This window comes from Accipiter gentilis, chromosome 30, assembly GCF_929443795.1.
Source record: "Accipiter gentilis chromosome 30, bAccGen1.1, whole genome shotgun sequence".
Taxonomy (NCBI): Eukaryota; Metazoa; Chordata; class Aves; order Accipitriformes; family Accipitridae; genus Astur; species Astur gentilis.
In genome coordinates, this window is record NC_064909.1 from 10,622,944 (window position 1) to 10,644,092 (window position 21,149).

Below are 21,149 nucleotides of genomic sequence, written 5' to 3' on the forward strand. Positions count from 1 at the left end.
GTTCTTCCACTTTTGTTCAAAATTGCGCACAAGAATCATCCTTTTGATAAGAGCAAATCTGACAAAACATAATCTTTGGTGCTTCCAAGTCCTTTCTTGATGCCCATAAACATAAAGCTTTGACTGAAATGTCATCTATTTTTCTTGCCATTGCATCTGGATCATACAGATGAAAAAAAATTTATTTTTTTTTTTTTTAAGGCCTTGTTTCTGATTTCGCTTAAGTACAAATAAACAGCTGACTGACTTCCCTGGGTTGGGTGACAGACCCATGATGAAAGAAAAACTGAGCACCAGAGATGTCTACATGCATTAAGAAGGCATTGCATTGCTGCAAATAAACACACAGTAGTGTAGAAAGCCCGAATGCAAGAATGCAAAAGACGTTTTGCATGACAAAAGCTAAAGGCCTCTACTGTTTAGGACCTTTGTCAACTGTTTTCCACTCAGTTCTTAAACAGACTGAGTTCTTAACTAAGTTCTTAACCAGACTCTTACTACACTGATCACTGTTGAAGATGTGGCCAAGCTGTCCCCAGAGGACGCAGTTATGCCCACACACTGTACGTAACGCGGAGCTCAGATAGGCCTGTTGCCAGCTAGTGATGAGATCAAGACAGGCTTCATTTCACATTACTCTTCCTCACTCATGTTGTGTTTTTCAGTTCAGAAGCTACAAACTACTATAAAGTAAATCTAGCACGTTAAATAGCTTTCAAATGCCATATGAAATTTAAAATTATCTAAAGCTGTAGTCATGTAAATCTATTTCCCAATATGTAACTGGATTACCAACCCCATCTTAGAGAAATATTTGTGTATTTGCATGACGACACATAATAAAATTATTTTTAAAGCACTAACACACGGATTTACACATTATAAATTATGTAGTGCCCTGAACAGACCCAGCATTACCTTGATGCTAACCAGTGTAAAACACTGCCTCATTTAACTGACTGAGGCAGATCTTCACACTTAGGCAGTTATAAAAACAAAAACAAAAACCCAACCAAAAACCAACCACAAACCCCCCCCCCCAAACCCCCACTTGTGTATAAAAAAAATTATTTTATGGCAGATTATTTGCTATACATCAGGAAAGGTTTATAAAAAAATATTAGGTTTTTTCAACATTTTAGGTAAAAAGCCAAACCACTTTTAGAGCTACTAGATAACATTTGAAAATATGCTTATGAGAGAAAAGGAAAACCAGATGACCTAACTATTTTGGAAAGTTAAAATATTTTTCCTTTTCAGGCTAAGACCTCCTAATTCTATGTATTAGCCCAGAGCCACTTCTCACAACGAAGTTACAAATCCCAGAGAAGATGATTTACAACAGAAATACTGACACATTCGTAAATATCAAGGTGCTGGCAGACAACGCTACAAGGAGCAATCAGTAACTCTGACAGGTTTAACCACATACTACGTTTGAGGTATGGGTCTTTGATTACATTTTCAGCAATAGAATCAATTTATTTGTTATTCAAACAGCTGTTCATCAAGCTGAGATGCTTGGGTTTTTACATGTGTAACTAGCATAGCATTTGTACGATAACAAATTTTTCTCTGCATTGAAAACTATTTTCAACCCTGTACGTCAGCTCATTTTCTTGTTTCATACTATGCAGCATTCTCCTCTTTGAATGATGATTAAAATCTCAAGACCAATGCAGGCAGACTCCTCAAGTCCTTGTACAAGGTGGGGATGAATGTAAACTGCACAGCACTAACCGGCATCTTGCACTTGGACTGGTCTTCTACTTGCATGCTTGTCTGCAGTCAGGAGTGCCGGTATAGTATTACTGAGCTTTTTAAGTTAATACTGACCTGACCCAAACAGTCAGATGAAGCAGTCTTAAGAACTTTTTTGCTTAATCTATAAATTTAATTACAATTTTTGTCTCTGGTGTAGAAGACAATCTTTGTATCTTAACAGCAAAGGTCAATGGTAAATACACAGAGAAATACTGTAAAACTGTGGGGCTCGCAGACTGAGCAGTGGGAGCTGGAATCCTCCAGGCATGGATCTTATCAGGATGATATAGGAGTTTTCTTTGCCTACTGACTTCTGTTCCAAATATCCAGCCTCCTGGCACATGATATGAAAGGACCATAAATAGTCTGGAGGGAATGCAATGCCTGGAATGTTTATGGCATTCTAATGCCCTAACTGGAGGATATTAAAAATTGAATATTGGGCTGCAAACACACACACACACACACACACACACACACTGTGCTACTGAGGTAAATTTCACAGATGCGATTTCACCTTCTAAGCAAAAGCACATCTGTTTGGCTTCCGTATGCGCCACTATGAGTGTGAGAGTCAAATACTGGCAAGGGCCACTGTCATGCGCTGAAACATTTGTGCGTGTTCCTGTGTGCTCTATGAAGGCAAGATGTGTGCGTTTCCAACACTGACACACAAAATAAAATGTGGACTCATAAACTAGCCAGCGAAAATTCTTTTCTGGCTAATACTGCTTCGTGGGCATAATTTATGTTAGGAATCTCCTTTTTTTGGCCTCCTACAAAGTAGATGAAAAATTCTGGGCTCAGAAATCCATCATCATAGCAACGTCTGATTATGCAAAAGCTCAGTATCTGCTACCTACCAGGCTATGTAGAGAAGTGATAAACTGCCAGGATCCTGGTTCAGAAATTGTTGTGAATCAACAGGATTTAACACTGTAAATCACAACCAAAGAGGCCAGCAAGTCTTCTGAAACTTTTAAAAGGCTTTTACTCCAGGAAAATATTAATTTAATAGGTTGTTTTATTTATTTTTTAATTATTTCTTTTTAATTTGGACTTTGACAATGAGAAAAAGCAGACAGCCCTCTCTGACAACAAGAGAATCTGTCATCTGAGGGAGAGGAGTGCTGTTACTTCTCTCAGGGTAGAGTAAAAGCCAACAAAGGACTTTGCAAATAGTACCAGAAGCTTAAAGAAAAACAAGCATCTGCAGCCACTGCAGGATAGTTCACTGTTAGAAACGTGGCCACATTTCTAAGTAACAGTCAGATCATATCATATTTCTACATTGAATTAACAACAAATCTAAAGTTTCTTGATAAAAGTTATTTTGATACATATAAGTTCAATGCAGTACCCAGTCAGAGACACAGGGATCTCATTAGTAAGGTGTTCTTTTTATCAACACACACTTTAAAAAAATTTATTTCAAAATCACTCAACTTTCATCATAGAATGAAGAAATACATTATTTATATATATATATAATTGCAGTATCTATGCGAACATGTGTTACTCCTAACTACACACTTTTTCTTTGGACGTGGAACTGCACACATGGATCTACACACCCAATTTTTAAAAATTGTATCCTATATGCTAGTAAATGAAACAAACCTTGTGCAGTATTTCTTTCAGGCTGCACCAGGCAGTTGCGGGGACTCATTCTGCATGGGTTGTTGTAGTCCCCCAGTGGCCTGCAAGGCTATTGGGACTGATAAATCAGAACACGTACTGACTGCTCATTCCTTCGGGTACAGGGTCATGACAACCGTATTACATTGCAGGTATTGGGGCTGATCTAACGCATTTTCATGAGGTTTAAGAACCATAGCATCTCTTTCTACATTAACCAATACAGACATTCCACAACCAGCTGGCAGAGGTGGGCATAAAAAAGTAAGGATGCCCCTTTAAAATGGCTTCCCAGTCTCTAGCAATTAAATCAACTCATGCATTTTAGTTGATAGAGATGCCCATGCTGACACAAAGGTACAATGATGCATTCTAAGTTACCTTTTCAGAAGCTCCAGAGTTACAGAAAATGCTGCTGTGCATCCAGAAATGCAAACAAAGCTTTAACATACCTTCATTTACAAAGCAAAGTCCAAGAAAGCTTTTACCTTTATGTGTGAAGCATTGATGTAGCCTGTATTATTTTCTTTGGTCGGCACCAGCTCTACTCGATTCTCCTCGTACGGAACTACCTCCCTGATGCGGTTGCGCTCAGTGTTTTCAGGCAAGGCAGCAGTGGTGAAGATCCCATCTGCCTTTTTCTTTGGAATCTGCTCGTATTCTGTAAACACCATCCCCTCTTCCAACTTCCTCCTCAAGATTTTGCACTAAGATTTAATAGAAAGGAACACCAATCCATTAATTCTTCCTGGAAGAATATTTACCACTAGACCCATCCATCTGTTCTTTGAATTTCAATATATAGCCATAGCATTCTCTCACTCGCTTCTTTTTTCAGTTGCAGTTATCTGAGGAAACAGGACACACTCTTATTTCTACTGAATGAAACCACAAGCAAATTTTACCTTTTTACATTCCACCTCCACACTTTTTAAGACTGATACCATAAAAAGCAAAACCAGGCTAAATACGCTCCTGGTTCAGTACGAATTTGTATGTGATTTTGCCGCAACAGACACCTGTCAAAATATTTTACATTTATCTTTTTAGGAAGAAGATCATACTGTGAGAAGTGTGATGTGGTCCACATTTCAAAATACTCCCTAACTTGCCAGTATGAAATTTCTGTGGTTGAACACAACCCCACATACGTACAGGCGGAGGTTAAGTTCTGTCGTCTGCGTACCAGACAGCATAAGGCTGCAAATTTCCATCCAGAAAGCCAGATTCTTTACAAATATGTCTCAAATCTTAATGGGCAGCAACTGGTTTTAATTTCCGTAATTCCATATACATGCACACACCCGCATGCACAAATATCAGGAGGCAAAACTTTTTTTTAAATTTAATCCCATTAGAGACATTAACTGAAGTCCTTAGATGTATCAGAACATGAAAGACTGTATCTATGGATGATCACTGTAGACTGCCTGATCAAGTGAAAAATGTGCAAAATGTTAAAATTACAGCTTGATTGTGTACGACATCGCACAGTCACACGAAATGGTGAACAGTCTCCATTTTCACTGACTTCAGTTCAAGACATTTAACACTTTGCCAGCATCCAAAGACACACCAGTGTTAACCACAGACCTTTTCCATTAATGGCTCCGAAAATTTTTAAGAGAAATTTTTTCACATTGTAAATCAAATTTTCATATATTAGAAACTTCATGCTGTTGGGAACAAAGGGAACGAGCAACATTTCATGAGCCTCCATCTTACCCTCTCATCCATTGGCACCTTGGCGACTTCATCCTGGCTGTCCTCTGGCACTGGAACCCTAGCAACTGAGAGTCCGTTCAGTGCTGCCAACATCAAGGGCCTCTTCTGGGCCTCCAGGCCTGCCATCTTCTGCTTTTCTAGATTCTTTTGGCAAGAAAAGGCACGTTTTCATCTCTGTGTGATTATTTATAATGCCAGTAAAATGCTGGAATGTTTTTTTAATCTCCAAAATCTGCAACTCTCTGGCCAAGGAATGCAGATGATCACCATTAGCATCATAAATTCAAATACAACCTCTATTCTTCCTGTTATTCCTCAAAGGCCTGCTCCTACATGAGCACAGAATTTTAATTTCAAAGAAGTAATCCCAGCGTATAATACAGTATACATGCCATCAAATACGTACAAATACAATCTTGAGCATTTTTCTGCAAACGTTATTCTGAATGTAGGACACTCAAAGCATCACCCTGTTACGTGAAAGTAGCACTACTGTAGCCAAGATACCTGAGGCATCTTTTAAAAAGCAATAATTTCAATCTATTGCAACAAACAGTAAAACACATGCCCATTGCTTCTCTTCTGTGATGGTAATACTTAAAACGAGAAGTCTTCTGATGTACTCGGCTATTATGGCGATTCAGTTAGCACCCATGATATATTTTGCACTAAAAACTGAGCTCACATATCCCAGAAACTGAATGTAACATCAGCCAGGGAGGGATATCATTTATTGTATTCATGCATCATATTATGCTATGACATGGAGGATCAGAGTACAAATTTCAAAGGGAAGCCTGGTTCTCAGCATGCATTTGGAAGCTGTGGTCACCACACAGGCCAAGCTCAGCTCCTAGAAACACAATACTGAACCCGAATGCCCTCAGACATACGTAACGGCTTGATTTTTCAAAAGCCTGTGAGCTTTTTCCTCACCACTGTGTTTTTTTACTTAGTGCTCTGGAGAAACAAACAAAAAAGCCAAACAAAAATCCAAACCCACTCTGCTTTCTTTTCATACTTTCAGAAAGCAAGAAAATGCAAGTATTTTGCTTTGTTGGGGATTTTATTATTACTACTACTTGCAAGGTCCAATAGAAAAGTCTGTGTTTAAAAGATCAAGGTCATCAAATTACCATTAATATAACATGTGATTCTTCTGACAAAAGGAAGGTCTGCATGTGTTAAGACTGCTGATCTAGGCTGAAACCACCTTAAAAGCTTAATGCTAAGACCATCCCTTTACTTTCAAAACAAAAACAAAAAAAGCACCCTTTGACCAAAGGCTGATCTGAATGAGTATGCAGAGGAAGAGTACTCAAATAACATCTCTAAGCTCTCTTCTCACCTTCATCTCCACCCTAAAATCCTTTGGGTTCCTGCTTCTCAATATGTTTTCTTTCCTCAGAAGATCAAAAGAGCATATATATGCTTGTTGTTACACCAATGTCTACAGTATTCATTCATGAAAGATTATATTTCATAGTCAAGTATTTATTTTACGTTTAAAGTTTAAGATTCTGCAAGGATTAAATTCAGTCTCCATGATACAACTTAGTGATTCCTAACCACTACATCAGTGTAAGGATCCCCAATGAACAAGAAGCACTATACCTACGTTTAGAAAATGTCTTTTAATATACCGTAGTATTTAAATCTAACTAGTTACTCATCTAGTAGTACATTGCAAACTCTTTCCTGCTCTGGACCGTTTAGATGTTTCATTAATTTGTTTCAGGAATTGCTTTTTGTTTCAGACCTCAATTCTGAGAAGAAAAAAAAAACAACCCCAAAACCCAAAAAACGAACTATGGCACAGACGACTTTGCTTTCTGTGAGTACTGTTGCACTCCTGAGCAGAAGGGGAGCGGGCACGGAGGGGGGCTTCGCCGCCTGCCTCCTCCTCCTCCCCCGGCATCGCCAGCGGATCAGACGCAGGCCTGGCCAGCAGCCGAGCGACCGCAGCCGGGGAAGCGAGCAAGCCCAGCAGCACTGCATGGGATCAGCCCCTTTGGTGGCCATACGGACCCACGAAACCAAACCCTACATGGCACTTAATGTCGGACTTCCTAACCTCAAGCAAATCAACATCTTCCACTCACGCCTGCCCCACCGTTTACTGATCCACCAGTTTTCTGGTAGGGAGACCGGCCTGTATGATCACTAATTTCCAAGAAGCCACTGCAACAGAGGAAGGCACTTACCCTGATCATGATTTCTCTTTCTATAATGCTGTCCTCAATAGAAAACATTTCAGACACAGGCCTTTCCTTGACCGGTTCTTTCTTGACCCGCTCCTTCACACTCGTGAGGTCAGGCTCTGAGATAGAAGGCCCGAGCGAAGACCCGTTTATTGCCATTTGATCAGTTCGAGAGACACTAATGGCTTTGGAGGGCCCCGGCCTCATGGCCTTGGCCCTGGCTACAGCCACAGAAATACTAACATGGTCCTGCCTCAGGGCTCCGTTGCTGACACTTTTGCGAGGCCCAGGATACTCCGGAGGAGGTTTATTTGGTATTCTAGCCAAGGCAGCTTGCAGCTGAGCGCTGTACTCCATGTTCTCGTGGAGAGCTGTTATCCGTGACACAGATTCTGGGGTTTCTTCTTCCTCTTCGCTTTCGCTGCTGTGTATCAGCATTGTGGCATCGGAGAAGGTCTTCTTGTGATGATAATGAGGAACTTGCTGAACTTCGTGCCCCATCTGAACTGACTCTTCTGGCTGCACTTGCTCCCGCAAAGTGTTCCTGCGCGGCAGAGGGGCGTTTAAAGTCTTTAATGCCATGGCTTCTATACCACGGACCATATTGCTGATGACCTCCAAACTATGGCGCTTGTTCACAGCTGCGTGATGCTTCACTGCCATGAGGGGCTCGCTGACCTCCTGCAGCGACTGACGGACGACCGGCGAGCTGTCCTCCTGGAAGGTCTTCACTGACAGCTGGACTTTGCGGGTGACCAGGTCAGGACTGCTCCCACTGACATACTTGTGCCGGTGGCTTGCCAGGTCCGGCGTGCTAGTGGCAGGACGCGGGCGCGGGTACGGAGGTGGGGGTCTGAAGAGATAGTTCTTTAACATGTGAGTGGTGTTGTAACTCTGGCTGCTCTGCAGCTGCATGTTAGCCAGTTCTGGTGTACTGACAGTGTGGGATATGGCACTGGCTGCTGTCTTATTTTGCGCAGCATTATTAGGGTTCATTTGGTCAGATGGAGTGACAGGCTTGTTATAGCCACTACCCTGGGGCCCATATGCAATCGTGTAAGGATGTCTCTCTCGAATCTCAGGCTGACTGTAAACTAGGTCTTCCGGCTGGTTATAAGCATGTGTGTTTCCAATATTGAGATTCCTCAAAGACTGACTTTGGCTGTCCATCTGGATCACCCCTCTCTTCATTTGCCTCATGACAGTTTCATAGTCTGGAGTTGGCCGGTAAGATGGTACTATGATTGCGCTATGTCTGTGGCTGGGGATATAATCTGCTCGCATGATGTCACTTCCAGGGATGCTCAGATTTGAGGACATTGGAGATGCTTGGATGAAGTTCTGTGAACGATTCAGGGAGTTCATGCTGTGGGCACTGCACACACTCCCGTTGGGTCCATTACCATTCAAGTAGCTAAAGTCCACTGGACACCTATCCAAACTGGTCTGAGACCTACAGTAGAAAGTTTCTTCATTTCCATGGAAAATACTATCTGTGTAGAGCAGAGATAAAGACATTGATAATTTTAACATACAAGGACTTGTTCAACGTTAACAAAACTTCAACTGCAGTCTGCACCAACAAATACAGAGACAGCTTAGTGTACAACTGCAGGGAACATTTGGTCTTGTGAGCATCCTTGTGTCACTGAAAAAGAACCAAAACAAAGCTAGTCATGTAAACACTCCAACAGTTAGCAAAATATGGTCATTCAGATCCTTGTGGGAGACATGAAAGGGGAGAGAGAGGAAATGTTTTTGCCTGGGGTGGCAATGAAGAATAAAGGGGCATCTCCTCCCTCAGCATCCTGGAAGGATTCACTGCTGCTGCCACCTTAAAAATCCAGTGCTGCTAGCCTATGGTAATCCTAAAAGTTCCCTTGTCTTTTCTGTTGATGCACCATTGTCTGTGATTCAAAGTAGCAGAGGACTGTGAAATTGGAAATCCTACTTCAGACCAATCAACAGTTTTGAGGATCTGAGGTATAACAGAGCAGGATGATCAGGACTTGGTAGGGGGGGATCAGGAAGGAGGAAAAAAAATCCCAGAAAACCACTCTACAGATGCACTCAAGAGTATTAAATACTTCAGCAAAGGATATTTGAGAGGGCATCAAGATGGTAAAGATGATGTCCTGGATTACGACTTTACTGCTACTGCCTGTTGTTGAAAATCTCATAAAAGAGTAGCAGCTCGCAAAACTCTGAAATCAGCTAGCTCTTCAACAATATAGAGAAGTCTGTGGAAAAACTAAGGGAACTTCACAATTCTTCTAAAACTGAGAACATCCCCCTTCAGATCCTCAGCTTTGAAGTAAAATAGTAGTAGCCACTAAGTCAAATCTTCTACTGTATGCAAGGAACTATACCAAATGGCTCCTTTCAAAACTTATCAAATTCTGCCTTAAAATTAGTCAGACCACCACAACACTATCAGGTATGACTAAGAGTACCTCTGCCAGTGAGAGCACTTCAACTGTACCTCTCATGAACTGCAAAGAACGTAGCCTAACAGACCTGGCTATGTGTATTCCAAAAGGTGGTGTGGTTAAGGGTGTGAGACTCAAGGTGTTTAGGGGCCAGGCTCCATTCCCAGACTTGATCAAAGTAACCTGGTACAACCTCTTAGAGAATTTATCTGTCAAATGCAGAGGTAAAAACAGTTAACCCTCCCTTACATCTGTAAGGCTAACAAAGCAGGCAGATGTTGGTGAAAAAATCAGCAGGAAAAGATTATCTAAATACACAGTTTTGTGACCAGGATGCTATGATTTCTCCTACAGTAAAAGATATTTGCAGTCTCCTTTTCCCTCACTCCATTTCTCTCCCTGGCCCCAGCTGGCACTGCTGTTGAGTACAGCCATCACACTTCCTTTAGAAATTATTTTTTCAGCTCACTGAACTGGAATACCAAGTTTAACATCCATGTAATCATGCACAGACATTTTAGAGAAATTTGAAAACTGAAATTGGACTTTAAACAGAAGACTTACTGCAACATTAACTATAAAACTGCTAGCTCTCCTCCAGCAGCAGCTTGCATTTGACCATGACAGCATTAGAAATGTAGGCATAAGGGTTAGGAGTTTCTTTGCATACACATAAAATTGAAGTCCATTAAAGGAAAAAATATATGCTCTAAGTACCTTGTGAATTATGTGTTTCAGTGTAGTGTTCTCCACACTGGACGTGCATAGGAGGCAGTATAAATGGATGTTGTCTTGGCTGAAATAAAAGCACAAGTTAAAAAAAGCATTAGGCACTTCATTTACTACAATTTTTGCAGCTGAAACAGGAAAAATGGTTCTATGCCCTTTCCACTGAATACTGCTCTTTCTTACCCAGCCAAAGACACATGGCTTGGCATTTCTTTATAGAACAGAGAATAACACTTTGTAAATTGTTTGCTAAATTTTGTTACAGAGCCCAACGCTGACCAGTTAAGACTCCTTTAAGCTCAACCACTTCAGAAAACAATATCCAGACTCCCAGCTCACTTAGAACTTTTCAAAAGTTTATTAAAAGCCCTTGCCCTTGAAGAATTAAAGCAAAACAAAACAAAACACCTAATCAGGAGAGAAGCAGAAGATGAAACAAATTCAAGGACCTAAAACACTGTTATACAAGCAACAGGAGCACACATGGACTTAAAATAACCCTGCAAATTATACAAATATCGGATTCCCTAGATAAAAAATTGGAGCCTTCCTCCAACAATCTGTACTGCAACAAGCTTTTTAACACAAGTATCACAGGGACAATTCAGCATTAAATCAGTAGGATCCTTTGCAGTGAAATAAATCACAGTTGATGCCGTATTCACCAGCTTTGTCCATTGGTAAACCAATGCATTTTGCAATCACATTTTACCACCTGCACTGTAATGTCCAGTCTGGTGTCACTGAGCAAAGCTTATAAAAACATACTTTGATATATGAAGTAAGCAGAAAGAGAAGGAAGACACTCTTGTCTCATGAATAAGCCTTCCTTTACAGCAGAAAAAGGGCTTTTCATGTAGGCTGATTCAAGTAGTTCAAGCTATTAAGGAATACTGTGGAAGCCCAAGCCAAAAAAGAAATACCAAATAATTTACCTTTGCATGCACATGCACAAATTGAGCACCACACAAGTTAGCTACTGAAGAGGGGGTGGGGAAGGGGTTAAATTTACATTTTCTATGTAAATGGGGAGAAGGAATGAGAATCAAAGAAACTGAGCGCACATATGAATTCTTGCATACAAAATTGCTGTGTTAAGCCAGAGCTGGAAGATGACAGGAAATATTTCTGCTACAACAATTACTTCCAAGGGTATAAAACCTGACTCTCACTGAACAATCTGGGCGAAGGAGCCTGCCGCTGACAACCCGAGTAGAGGAGCTTCGTCTGGAACAACCCAAAATTTTGGAAAGCCTAACAAATGAGGCAGAGGAAAAGTGCAAGGCAAAAGAAGTGACTTCTACTGGGAATGTATAGAACTAGAACACACAGTTTTCTTTGTGACATATGTTGTAGAAAGTATCTGCAAAAAACAATTAGGAATTACTTTTTTTTTTTTTTTTAAGGCCTATCTGCCTCTTCTGACAGAATAGGAGAAGCTTGAGGTCTGCAGAACATCAATATCCAAGTTAAGGATCACTTAGAATTTTTTTTTCTTTTAAATCAGCTAATTAAACATATCATCATATTAAGATCTCCCATCTTTTGCTGGAAAACCAGCATCATTGGGTGGCCTGACAGGAAAAAGAAACAGAATAAAATGGCTTTAAAGTAATAGTTAATAATACAGGTTCACCATAATGCCAAAACCAATATAAAGGGTCTTAATCTGAAAGTAATGAACAAGATCCTCAGCTAAGTGGCAGAGCCTCACCCCAAAGATTCCACTTCACTTCCCATTTATGCCTACTGATTTATTACCATACAAGACAAATGAATAGGTAGGTGTATAAAGGTATGTACAGTGCAGACAACAGTCAGGAGGGCTTTTTTTTTTTTTCCCCTCCCCAAAGAGAACTGTTCCAACAAGTTAACAAAACAATTATGAAAAAAAACAGTTGAAAGTTCAACATGAACGGTTAGCAGCCAAGTTCACTTTTTAATTGATGAGCACACATTCCTCCTCTTGATCTTCCCAAGACTTTGGGGTGTTTTGGGGGGTTTTTTTTGGTTTTTTTTTTTAAAACTTGCTGCATGCTTATGTTCAAAACATAAAGAGGCAGCAGGATTTGGTTTTCCTTTGAAAAAGTAGATTTCCATTTTTCATATCTAATATAGAAGGCAACTCTTTTTCCCCTTGTGATGTATCTAAGGCCATAGCATAAGAATGCAAAGCACATTTCATTTCTTCACCTTCAGTTTTTCATAGTCATCTCCAGGGACCAAACTAGCAGATACTAAAAATACTATAAATATGCCTCAGAGAACATAATACACACCCTGCATATTGTATCGTGACTCCTTAGAAACATGCTAAGAATGAAAGGACAAAGAAATCCAGAGCCAGCTACAACAGCTTTCCTGCCAATGGCTGGGAAACACAGAGTGCAACTTTTAGATCCAATGGACCATATATATGAACACAGGAAAATAGCCTGTGCTGAAATCTGCAAAGATAAAGCTATCCTAATATCAGTACCTGCTTAACCTTAATTTTGGAACATTTTCACAAGCTGTAACCACACCACAGGGAAATGTCAAGAAAACAGTCCTGTCCACATTAGCTTTCTGCCATGCAGCAACAGGCTAATGGAGTTATCACTGTAGGAAGGTCTACAAAGCAGGTATGACCTATATCACACATGAAAACTGGCAACCTGCATACAGATAATATTGCCCTCTGTCTAAGGAATCAGCAGTGCTGTTGCTACTCTTATTTAACAGATTCGGAATTACTGTATGAAATAGTGACATACTACATGTTAAAATTGGATCCAAAAAAAGCATCCTTAGAACTGACCGGGAAAAAAAAAAAGACTCCCACAGACTTTTTTTTTTTTTTTCTTTTTTTAAGATTTCAGGAAAAAGTTACCCAGTTTTGTCAGATTTACAGTATTTATGGAGGTTAGTTAAAGGGAAACAAATACAGTTTAAGAAAAACTCTGAGTCACAATCCTGTACTGATTATAATATTTTTACTTAAAATCACAGTACTTTCCCACAGAAAACAGGCTCTTAACCCAAGCAACTGGTAAATTGTAAGTAGACTTCATACAAAACCACGAGGAATGAAGAAACGTGAAATGATAAGCTGTAAAATTATGTAACAACTAGGTTTTGATGTATACAGCACAAGACACTTCATATTCTTTCTAGGGGATTATTTTCTCTACATATTGAAATAACCTCAGTCCAGTAGAAAGGATGCTCAGTTTCTGCAGGGCAAATAAAAATAAAATGCCTTGAAGACTGTAATTTTTAATACTCAGTGGTGATATTATCCAGTTAAATTAATCAACCTGGGCAGCCACACCCTTGAAACTCATTCCAATCATATTGCCTACAAGAAATGAGTTAATGTGCTTATTTGAAATTTAGAAAGTATTCCATCTTATACAATGCCCCATACTATTAGAAATGGTATAGACATTCTTAAAGACCCCACTGTGGCACATACCAAGGATGACCTACTCCAAGTGGGCCGTCGTCGGATAGGGGGAGGAGAACTTGATTGTCTGTGGAAGAAAAAGTAAAGAGAAATACTAGAAACTACAATATTTCAATTCTGATTCAAGAATGAATGGGAAAAACAAGAGATGAAGTAAGTAAGTATTGCTCATTAATGAGATTTAAAAAAATATGAATAAGTGAAAACAATTCAGGTTCTTCTCTAAATACAAGAACTATTCCAGTTCAAAAATATATATGCCTTCTGTTCATGATCCTATTTGGCTTACTTGGAAACACAAGAAAGAAAAACCTTGGTTTAAAAATGAATCAAACAAGTCTCTTAAGCAGTAAAAACTGAACATGGCGCACAGGCACAGTCTCAGGTTATTTAAGATGAACATTAAAACAATGACAATTTTATGAAATTCATAGCAATCACTCCAAAGCAATGCACACAGAACGGGAGGGGAAAAAAAAAAGCACGACTGATCAAATTATACTAGCAGAGCCACATACAATGTTAGAGTAGCAAGGTGCAGTGGAAGGAACGAGTACAGGAGGAAAAAAAATGATGAAGGGAAAGAAACAAGTTGAAGGAGGCAGAAATATAGTGCTTACGTGAAGAGAGAAAGGTGGAATTTGTCCTCTTACAGTTTCTGATCTGGTGAATGATGTTATGTGCAATTAGAGGAAACGCACGCAGGAAAACAAACAACTATCATTTTAACACAGAGGACAGGAAAATTATTTGGCTAGAAAACACACATTGGCATATGCTGTCATCAATACCTGTGGCACTAACACAGAAGCAGATACCACATGAGACTGTGGTTAAGGAGAGCAGTTCTAATGGCAAAAACATTTTTAAACTCCAGTTATTTCACTCAGTGACCTCATGACATTCTCTATCTTTATTAGTCCAAATATTTGTAAGTTGTATATCAAGCTGCTACATACACCCAGTTGATGGTACCCACATACTTATGGCTCAGTGTTTAGAAATCAACACAATCAAAAGCTATTGCTTCTGCAGTCTGAATATGAATGGTAACAGAACAGTCCTCTCTGTTGACCCCAAAATACAGCTTCAAAGGGGAAATATTCCAAGATGGCAGACTATGGTATTTTGTTTTCTTTCTTGACTGTCACAGGGGAGACAATCAGGAGCTTCCTTTGAACTCAGTTCCTCTGAAACCGTTAAAATTAAATTTAGTGTTGGACTACTGAAATGCATTATATGCTGCGAAGAAATGTCTTTTCTGGTCTTCCACTCACCTCCCAAGAATTGTAAGTGCCATCTGAAATCTAATCAACATCTCTTTTCTGTAAGCGAAAAGATCATTCTATGCAGTTCACCTCATTGGTCCCTCCAATATTCTAACTCACTGTATGTTAATATAATGTGTGCATATATAATATTAGAAAGCTACACCTTCCAATCTTCCCTTCACTGTTTTGGCTTTATTTTCCAACAGCTGGCATTACCCAGCTGAACAGATGGGATGTCCAGCTCTAACTAGAGCCGTTGGTAGAGATGAGACTTCTTCATATCTTTCCAGCTAACCAACCTGGTAAGTTTTGCAAGGAATTCATGTTCTCATTGCTATACAAACCCAGCACATCACGAAAATTTCTCAAAACTCTAAACTTATGAAAGCTAAATTTATCTCAAACTAAAATTGCTGTGTGCTGGTATAAATGAAACATCCTCAGCTAACAGACTTTTGACTTATAACTAAAGCCTCATGAATTCCTCCTTCAGTTAGGATGAATCCACCTGTATGAGAGGACTAGAGCTCAAGGCCAGTTCCTTAGTAAGTGCTCAAAGTAGAACCTAAAGGAGCCTTCAGGTTCAGATTTAGTGTCTCTGCTGCATTGTGCTAGTAGGGCTATGCAACTTAACTTTCCCAGGTGTCCTCCCTCGTTTGGTGCACATAAGCAGCAGACAAATTATACCACCCAAATTATAAGATGACAACCTGTGCTTTCCACCAACCTTAGCTGCTAGATGGGTAGTGCATCTTCAAAATGTTACTGCAGTTCACATTTTGGCATGTTAACATATGTCACCCCTCACTCCACTTTATACTAATACTCTGGGTTATGAATGGCAGAGACCAAGGGCTTCAATTCAAGACTGTCAGATTTGGCTGCTTGGGGAGCACCAAGCCTCACAAGACTCAGAATGAAATTTCATTCTCAATTGTCTGTTCTTGCTGGTGGTTAAAACAAAACAAGAAAAAAAGGGAAAGGGGAAAAGAATAACTGTCACAAGTAACTAGATAAACAAACAAAACCAGACATGCCAAAACTCAGATCAATTCCAAAGCAGGGTGTCAGAAAACAACTCTGAAGAAAGAGTACTCACTCTGTGCAGATTTTGTTCTGTTTGTAAAACTTGTGTCTTGCTGCAAACAGCCGTGAAATATATTTGGCATTTTCAAGATCATCCTTTAAACACAAGGAAAAAAATAGGAAAAAATAATAATAATAATAATAAAATAATATATATATATAAAAAATCATTCATTTGTTATTCTCACCAAGAAGTAACAAAGAAGAGTTTTAAAAATCCAACTGCAACAATGCTTGGTAAGGTCCATCATGTACAGAATCTGGCTGCCAAGAACACGTCTAGTGCCCTCAAGAGCATTCAAGGCATTGAATTACTGAAATACAGTGGCATGCCTTTGCATGCTGCCACTTCACTGCTAAGTCACAGTAGGGGGGAGGAGGGACAACAACAACAACAACAACAAAAAAATGGCTTAAGCTTGCTGGTCCAATTTCTATACTGGCCTTGGTTCAGGGAGATGTGGAGTGATTTTAAATAGCACAGAACAGCACTGCAGCCCTCTGAGTTCCAGTATGTGCACGCATGGTAGCTTATGCCCAGTTTCTACAACTGCTTATGCTGCTATATTTATGCCAACGTGAAAGATAGTGTGGCACTGTGCATGTTTCATCCAAAAAGCACTTCAGTTTTTCGCAGACTTCCCAGCATGGTATAATTTGGGATGCTTGGAAGAGAATACAAATATTGATAGCTAAATGAAATTAATTTCACTCTCCGCATAAAATCAAATGCAAACTTGGCGGGGAGCTGGAAGGGTGGGGTGGGGTGTGTGTCTTATGGTGAGTGACCCCCTTTGAGAAAGTGGAATTTTAAAGGTTTATTTTTTATATAAGCAGCTTTCTTGATGACACTGATTAGATCTTTTTCTTACTGTGTGAAAGAGCACGTTCTCTTCTTTGTTGATCAACTCTAGAACAATTGAAGACTTGTTATGTGCTATATTCCCAATGTCATTCCACCTGTAGAGCGAAAAAATGCAGTAGAGTTTGCCAACACATACATTCAAACATTTCACAAACACATTAAGAATCCCTTAGTCAACATTAGTCTCATTTTATGTGAAAGCTTTTCAGTAGCTGTTTGATGAAGAAATATCGTCAGGAAAATAAGGAAGTCATGCTCTGATTAAAGGAGAAACAGATATTCAGCTCTTATCCCAAAGCAGGAGAATTAAAAGCTCTCTTTAAAAACACCGATTTGAAGACTTAGAAGATACAGTGAAAATACACTAATGATAAACATTTTACTGAACTGTGGCATTTTGAACTAATTGTTTTTAGCCACATGTAATGGAATTTTTATTTTTTTTTTTTAATAGAGCCATTTCTCTCCAAATGCCATTCCCAACTTTCCTCCAGTGCCAATTCTTCCTAAAGAAGGTTAAGTTGACAGCATGGTTATGTAGGCTATGCATACCATGTTAATACTCTGGTTTTATTATGTTTGCAGTCTTTTTTTTTCAAGTAATTGTCAGGTTACCCAAGATCAGAGTTATAATCTTCTTACAAATAGCTGACAGACATTTGCGTACATTGCATGCAATCCATGGGGATGGAAAGGACTTGTTTGTTCTGTTTGCAGCATGCATTCCTCTTCATGTCATGGCAGGATGCTTGAAGAACGTATTTCCAAAGAATAAGGATCCCAGAACCAACTATCATTTCTACATATAAAGAAACTTCTTGCTTTTGTCACCTGGCACAGTTAAAGGATTATCTAATTTATTCTCAAAACTAAATATGCAAAATATCAGCTCTGTGGAAAAAGGAGCCCTAACATTTTTTAAGATGACCACTGAAAGCCCTTTTAAGGCAAAAAACCCCAACATTCCAGCTCAAGTCTGATACAAGCCTTAGCTACCAACTAAAAATTAGCGCACCTCATAAAACACAATTTTTTGGCTTCACAAATGTTCGTATTCTACTAACAGGGACTAGCAAAAATTTACTTCAAGTTAACACCAACAGTAATGGAAATACCCACCAGAACAGTAGCAAAAAAGAATGAGTGAAACCCTGGCCTCCCCAGAATCATGGAGAATTCTAGCAACATTTTCATACAGAACAAACTTTTATAAGAAGTAACAAAACTCACAAAAGTTAGTTAACAGAAAAGTTTAAGTGATTCTTAACAACCAAAATAAACAGCAGAACAAACAAACACATGACAAAGCCAGGATTTTCAAAATTACGGAATGAGAAAGGTCAGTTGTTTTTTTTTTCAGTGAGGCACCTAAATATGGCAACCAGATTTTCAGAAATGTTGGCTGACAACTGTGAGGTTTCACAGATTTGCATTCAGAAGCATCGAAGAAGCAGACATAAAGGCAAGAAAAGAAAAAGGATCAAAGCCTTGTAAGTAGAACAAGATATATGACAGAAAACTATGTCTTTCTTGCCATCAAACCCATTCAGACATCAGAAATTATTCTTTATCACATTTCTTATGGCCAAGAGACCAATCCAGAAAACAGCGAGGTGACTACTCCTTAGTTAGAGGACTGGCACTACTGAAGTCACATATATAAGTAAGGAAAAAACCCCACACATGGAGCTCTGAATAGAAACTCGCTTTAAATACAGAAGACCATAGTTTTTACCTATAAATCACAGTTGTCCTTCCAATTCTGTTTTTTATGAAGATTCCCATAAAGAAAATACCGAGGTGTATGTCATTTCCATGATTATCCTGCAGAGAAAGGATAATATATTTAGTTTAATAAAGAAACTGACCAATACATGCATATGAATGCACGCTGAACTACCAAACAGAAGCCCTTCTTCAGGATGAATGCAGGACTAACTCTTGACTAACCTATATTGTACTGCTCATCAGACTCTTGATTTTCATTATTTCAACACAGTTAGCACTTAACTAGATTAATTCTGTTGATTAGAGAAAACAGATGAAGTCTAAACGAGCCCAAGGCTCTCCTCTATCAAACAACACGCACACCACATTCCCTATCATTGTGATTTTAGCTGTCTAGAGTCCGTATGACTACCAAAAGCAATAGGCCTCTTTCACATTCACAGTATTTCTGCAGTCATCTGTTAAAACATGTAGAGATTTCAGAAAACCACACCTGGAGATGGAACTCTTCTCAAAAGCTATACCCTTCACACTTCCTCCTTCAAGTACTCCGTGTAGAAGTTCACAGCACGTCACCTTAAAAAGTACTTGTATCTCTGTACAGACACATCCTCCATTGTTTTTCAGTTATTGGGTTTAATATTAATCTGCATGCAACACAGCATCCACTGTTCTTGCATTGTTTTTCAGAAGTTCTGTTGGTTTTGTGCCTACCTATGTCTCCTTGCAGGCTCCTGTTTGAAAACCATGTGCTCCTGTTCCATTTTGCAATCAGCTGTTTTCTTAAAAATGCTCTTTTGTTTTTGCTACAAAAGCTTATGCTGTCGACAAATAGGTTTTTCTACATTTATCAACAAAACCAACTCCTCCTCAGCTGCATATATAGCAATTGATTCACACTTTAAAGTGGTAAATAAAAATCGTGCTAACACAAAGAGTGTGGTTAAAAAGAATTGCTAGAAGAAAGGATATGAGAGAAGTTAATGCACTATGCATGAGCAAATTCTAGAAACCATCAGGTGCCCCTGCATTTTAATAGATCAGATTAGAGCTGTTCTCCTGGCCTTGCTGTACTTGATCCCCTAAGGCAACAATAGAGTATCTGCACCTGTTTCTAACTAAGTGTTAGGCCTTTTGCAAACAAGTGATGGATGCCAATTTTCAAGCCCCAGCCTATGCACTGATTTTCAATGCCACATATGCCAGCATTCTTCCACGTATACTACAAGTCAGCAGAGGTCCTACGGCTGACAGTCTTCAGTTTAGTCTGCTTAGAGGCCTTGTCCCAGAGGCAGCTTTAGAAGGCAAAGAGATTAGGAAAATGTTGGGGAAAATGTATATATTTGTACACTTATACATGTATGCATGTGTATACACACAAATATCTATATAGAAAGAAAGAGAAACGTATTTCTAACAGGGTTTCCTGACAGGAACAAAAGAGAAATCTTTCATTTTTCCCTTTGAATGCAGTTCTATTCGTCCACAAGGTCAGCACGCTGCTCTTAGATACCAGGGTAACACCTTCCTGCAGTCCACTCTTCATACTTATCTTAATGACATGCAATATCTAATGACAATTCCAACAGAGAAATCCTTTGCAGCAGCATGCAGCATTAATCTGAATTAATTCGAAGAAAACATTGATTTCATTCATTGTCAATAAACATTCCATAATTTTTTGTTGTTGGGTAGGAGTTTTTTTGCCATTCAGCTTCTCCCCTCCAGGCCAGTTTTGAGACTGGCCAAAGGATCAATTTTGACTTCAGCAGAAAGGTTTTTTTTGTTTAGTGTGTGGTTTTCTTTGTTTGGTTTGGTTTTAAATTCCAAGACATCTTTAACTAGCAGGAAAATTGCTAGCAGTACACCACTTACGGTGGCTGGGTTGGTCAGCAAAGAGAAACGGGTCATGTTGTTAACAGCAGTTTTCAGTTTCTCAGCACAACTTTATCATGGTGGCATGTGCTCCGTAAGGCCAGGCAGACCATTCAGGGCAGAAAGGGGCTTCCAGTGAAGGGAAATGCAAAATAAACCTTGAAACCTCCCCTCAGTTTTAAATGTGTGGAGGACCTGTGTGCACATGTAAGAAACTAAGGAAAGGTAAAGTTAATGCTTGCTAAATAGCAACTGAGAAAGACATAAAAAGGTCTTATCTTCCTATCCTGTTAAAGACGACCAGAGCTGAGGTTCATTTGCCCCAGACACTCTCCCTCAGACAGCACCCAAAGAAAAGCAAGGAGCAACTCTGCTTCCCAAGCGAGCAGG

The 21,149-nt window shown here is 39.4% G+C and overlaps 1 protein-coding gene across 2 annotated transcripts in view; it reads right to left on the minus strand.

The window, feature by feature from the left end:
* PTPN14 (protein tyrosine phosphatase non-receptor type 14) overlaps positions 1–21,149 on the minus strand; it is a 488,901-nt gene that overhangs the window by 425,631 nt on the left and 42,121 nt on the right. For both annotated transcript variants that reach the window (XR_007510092.1, XM_049833405.1), the window contains exons 7-14: positions 18,892–18,980; positions 17,164–17,251; positions 16,305–16,387; positions 13,944–14,001; positions 10,475–10,553; positions 7,332–8,821; positions 5,128–5,271; positions 3,891–4,109 (exon numbers count right to left, since the gene is read on the minus strand). Coding sequence is in view for 1 of the 2 variants with exons in the window: in XM_049833405.1 (XP_049689362.1) it covers positions 3,891–4,109; positions 5,128–5,271; positions 7,332–8,821; positions 10,475–10,553; positions 13,944–14,001; positions 16,305–16,387; positions 17,164–17,251; positions 18,892–18,980 (2,250 nt within the window). In the remaining variant the exon portion in view is untranslated. The remainder of the gene's footprint in view (positions 1–3,890; positions 4,110–5,127; positions 5,272–7,331; positions 8,822–10,474; positions 10,554–13,943; positions 14,002–16,304; positions 16,388–17,163; positions 17,252–18,891; positions 18,981–21,149) is intronic.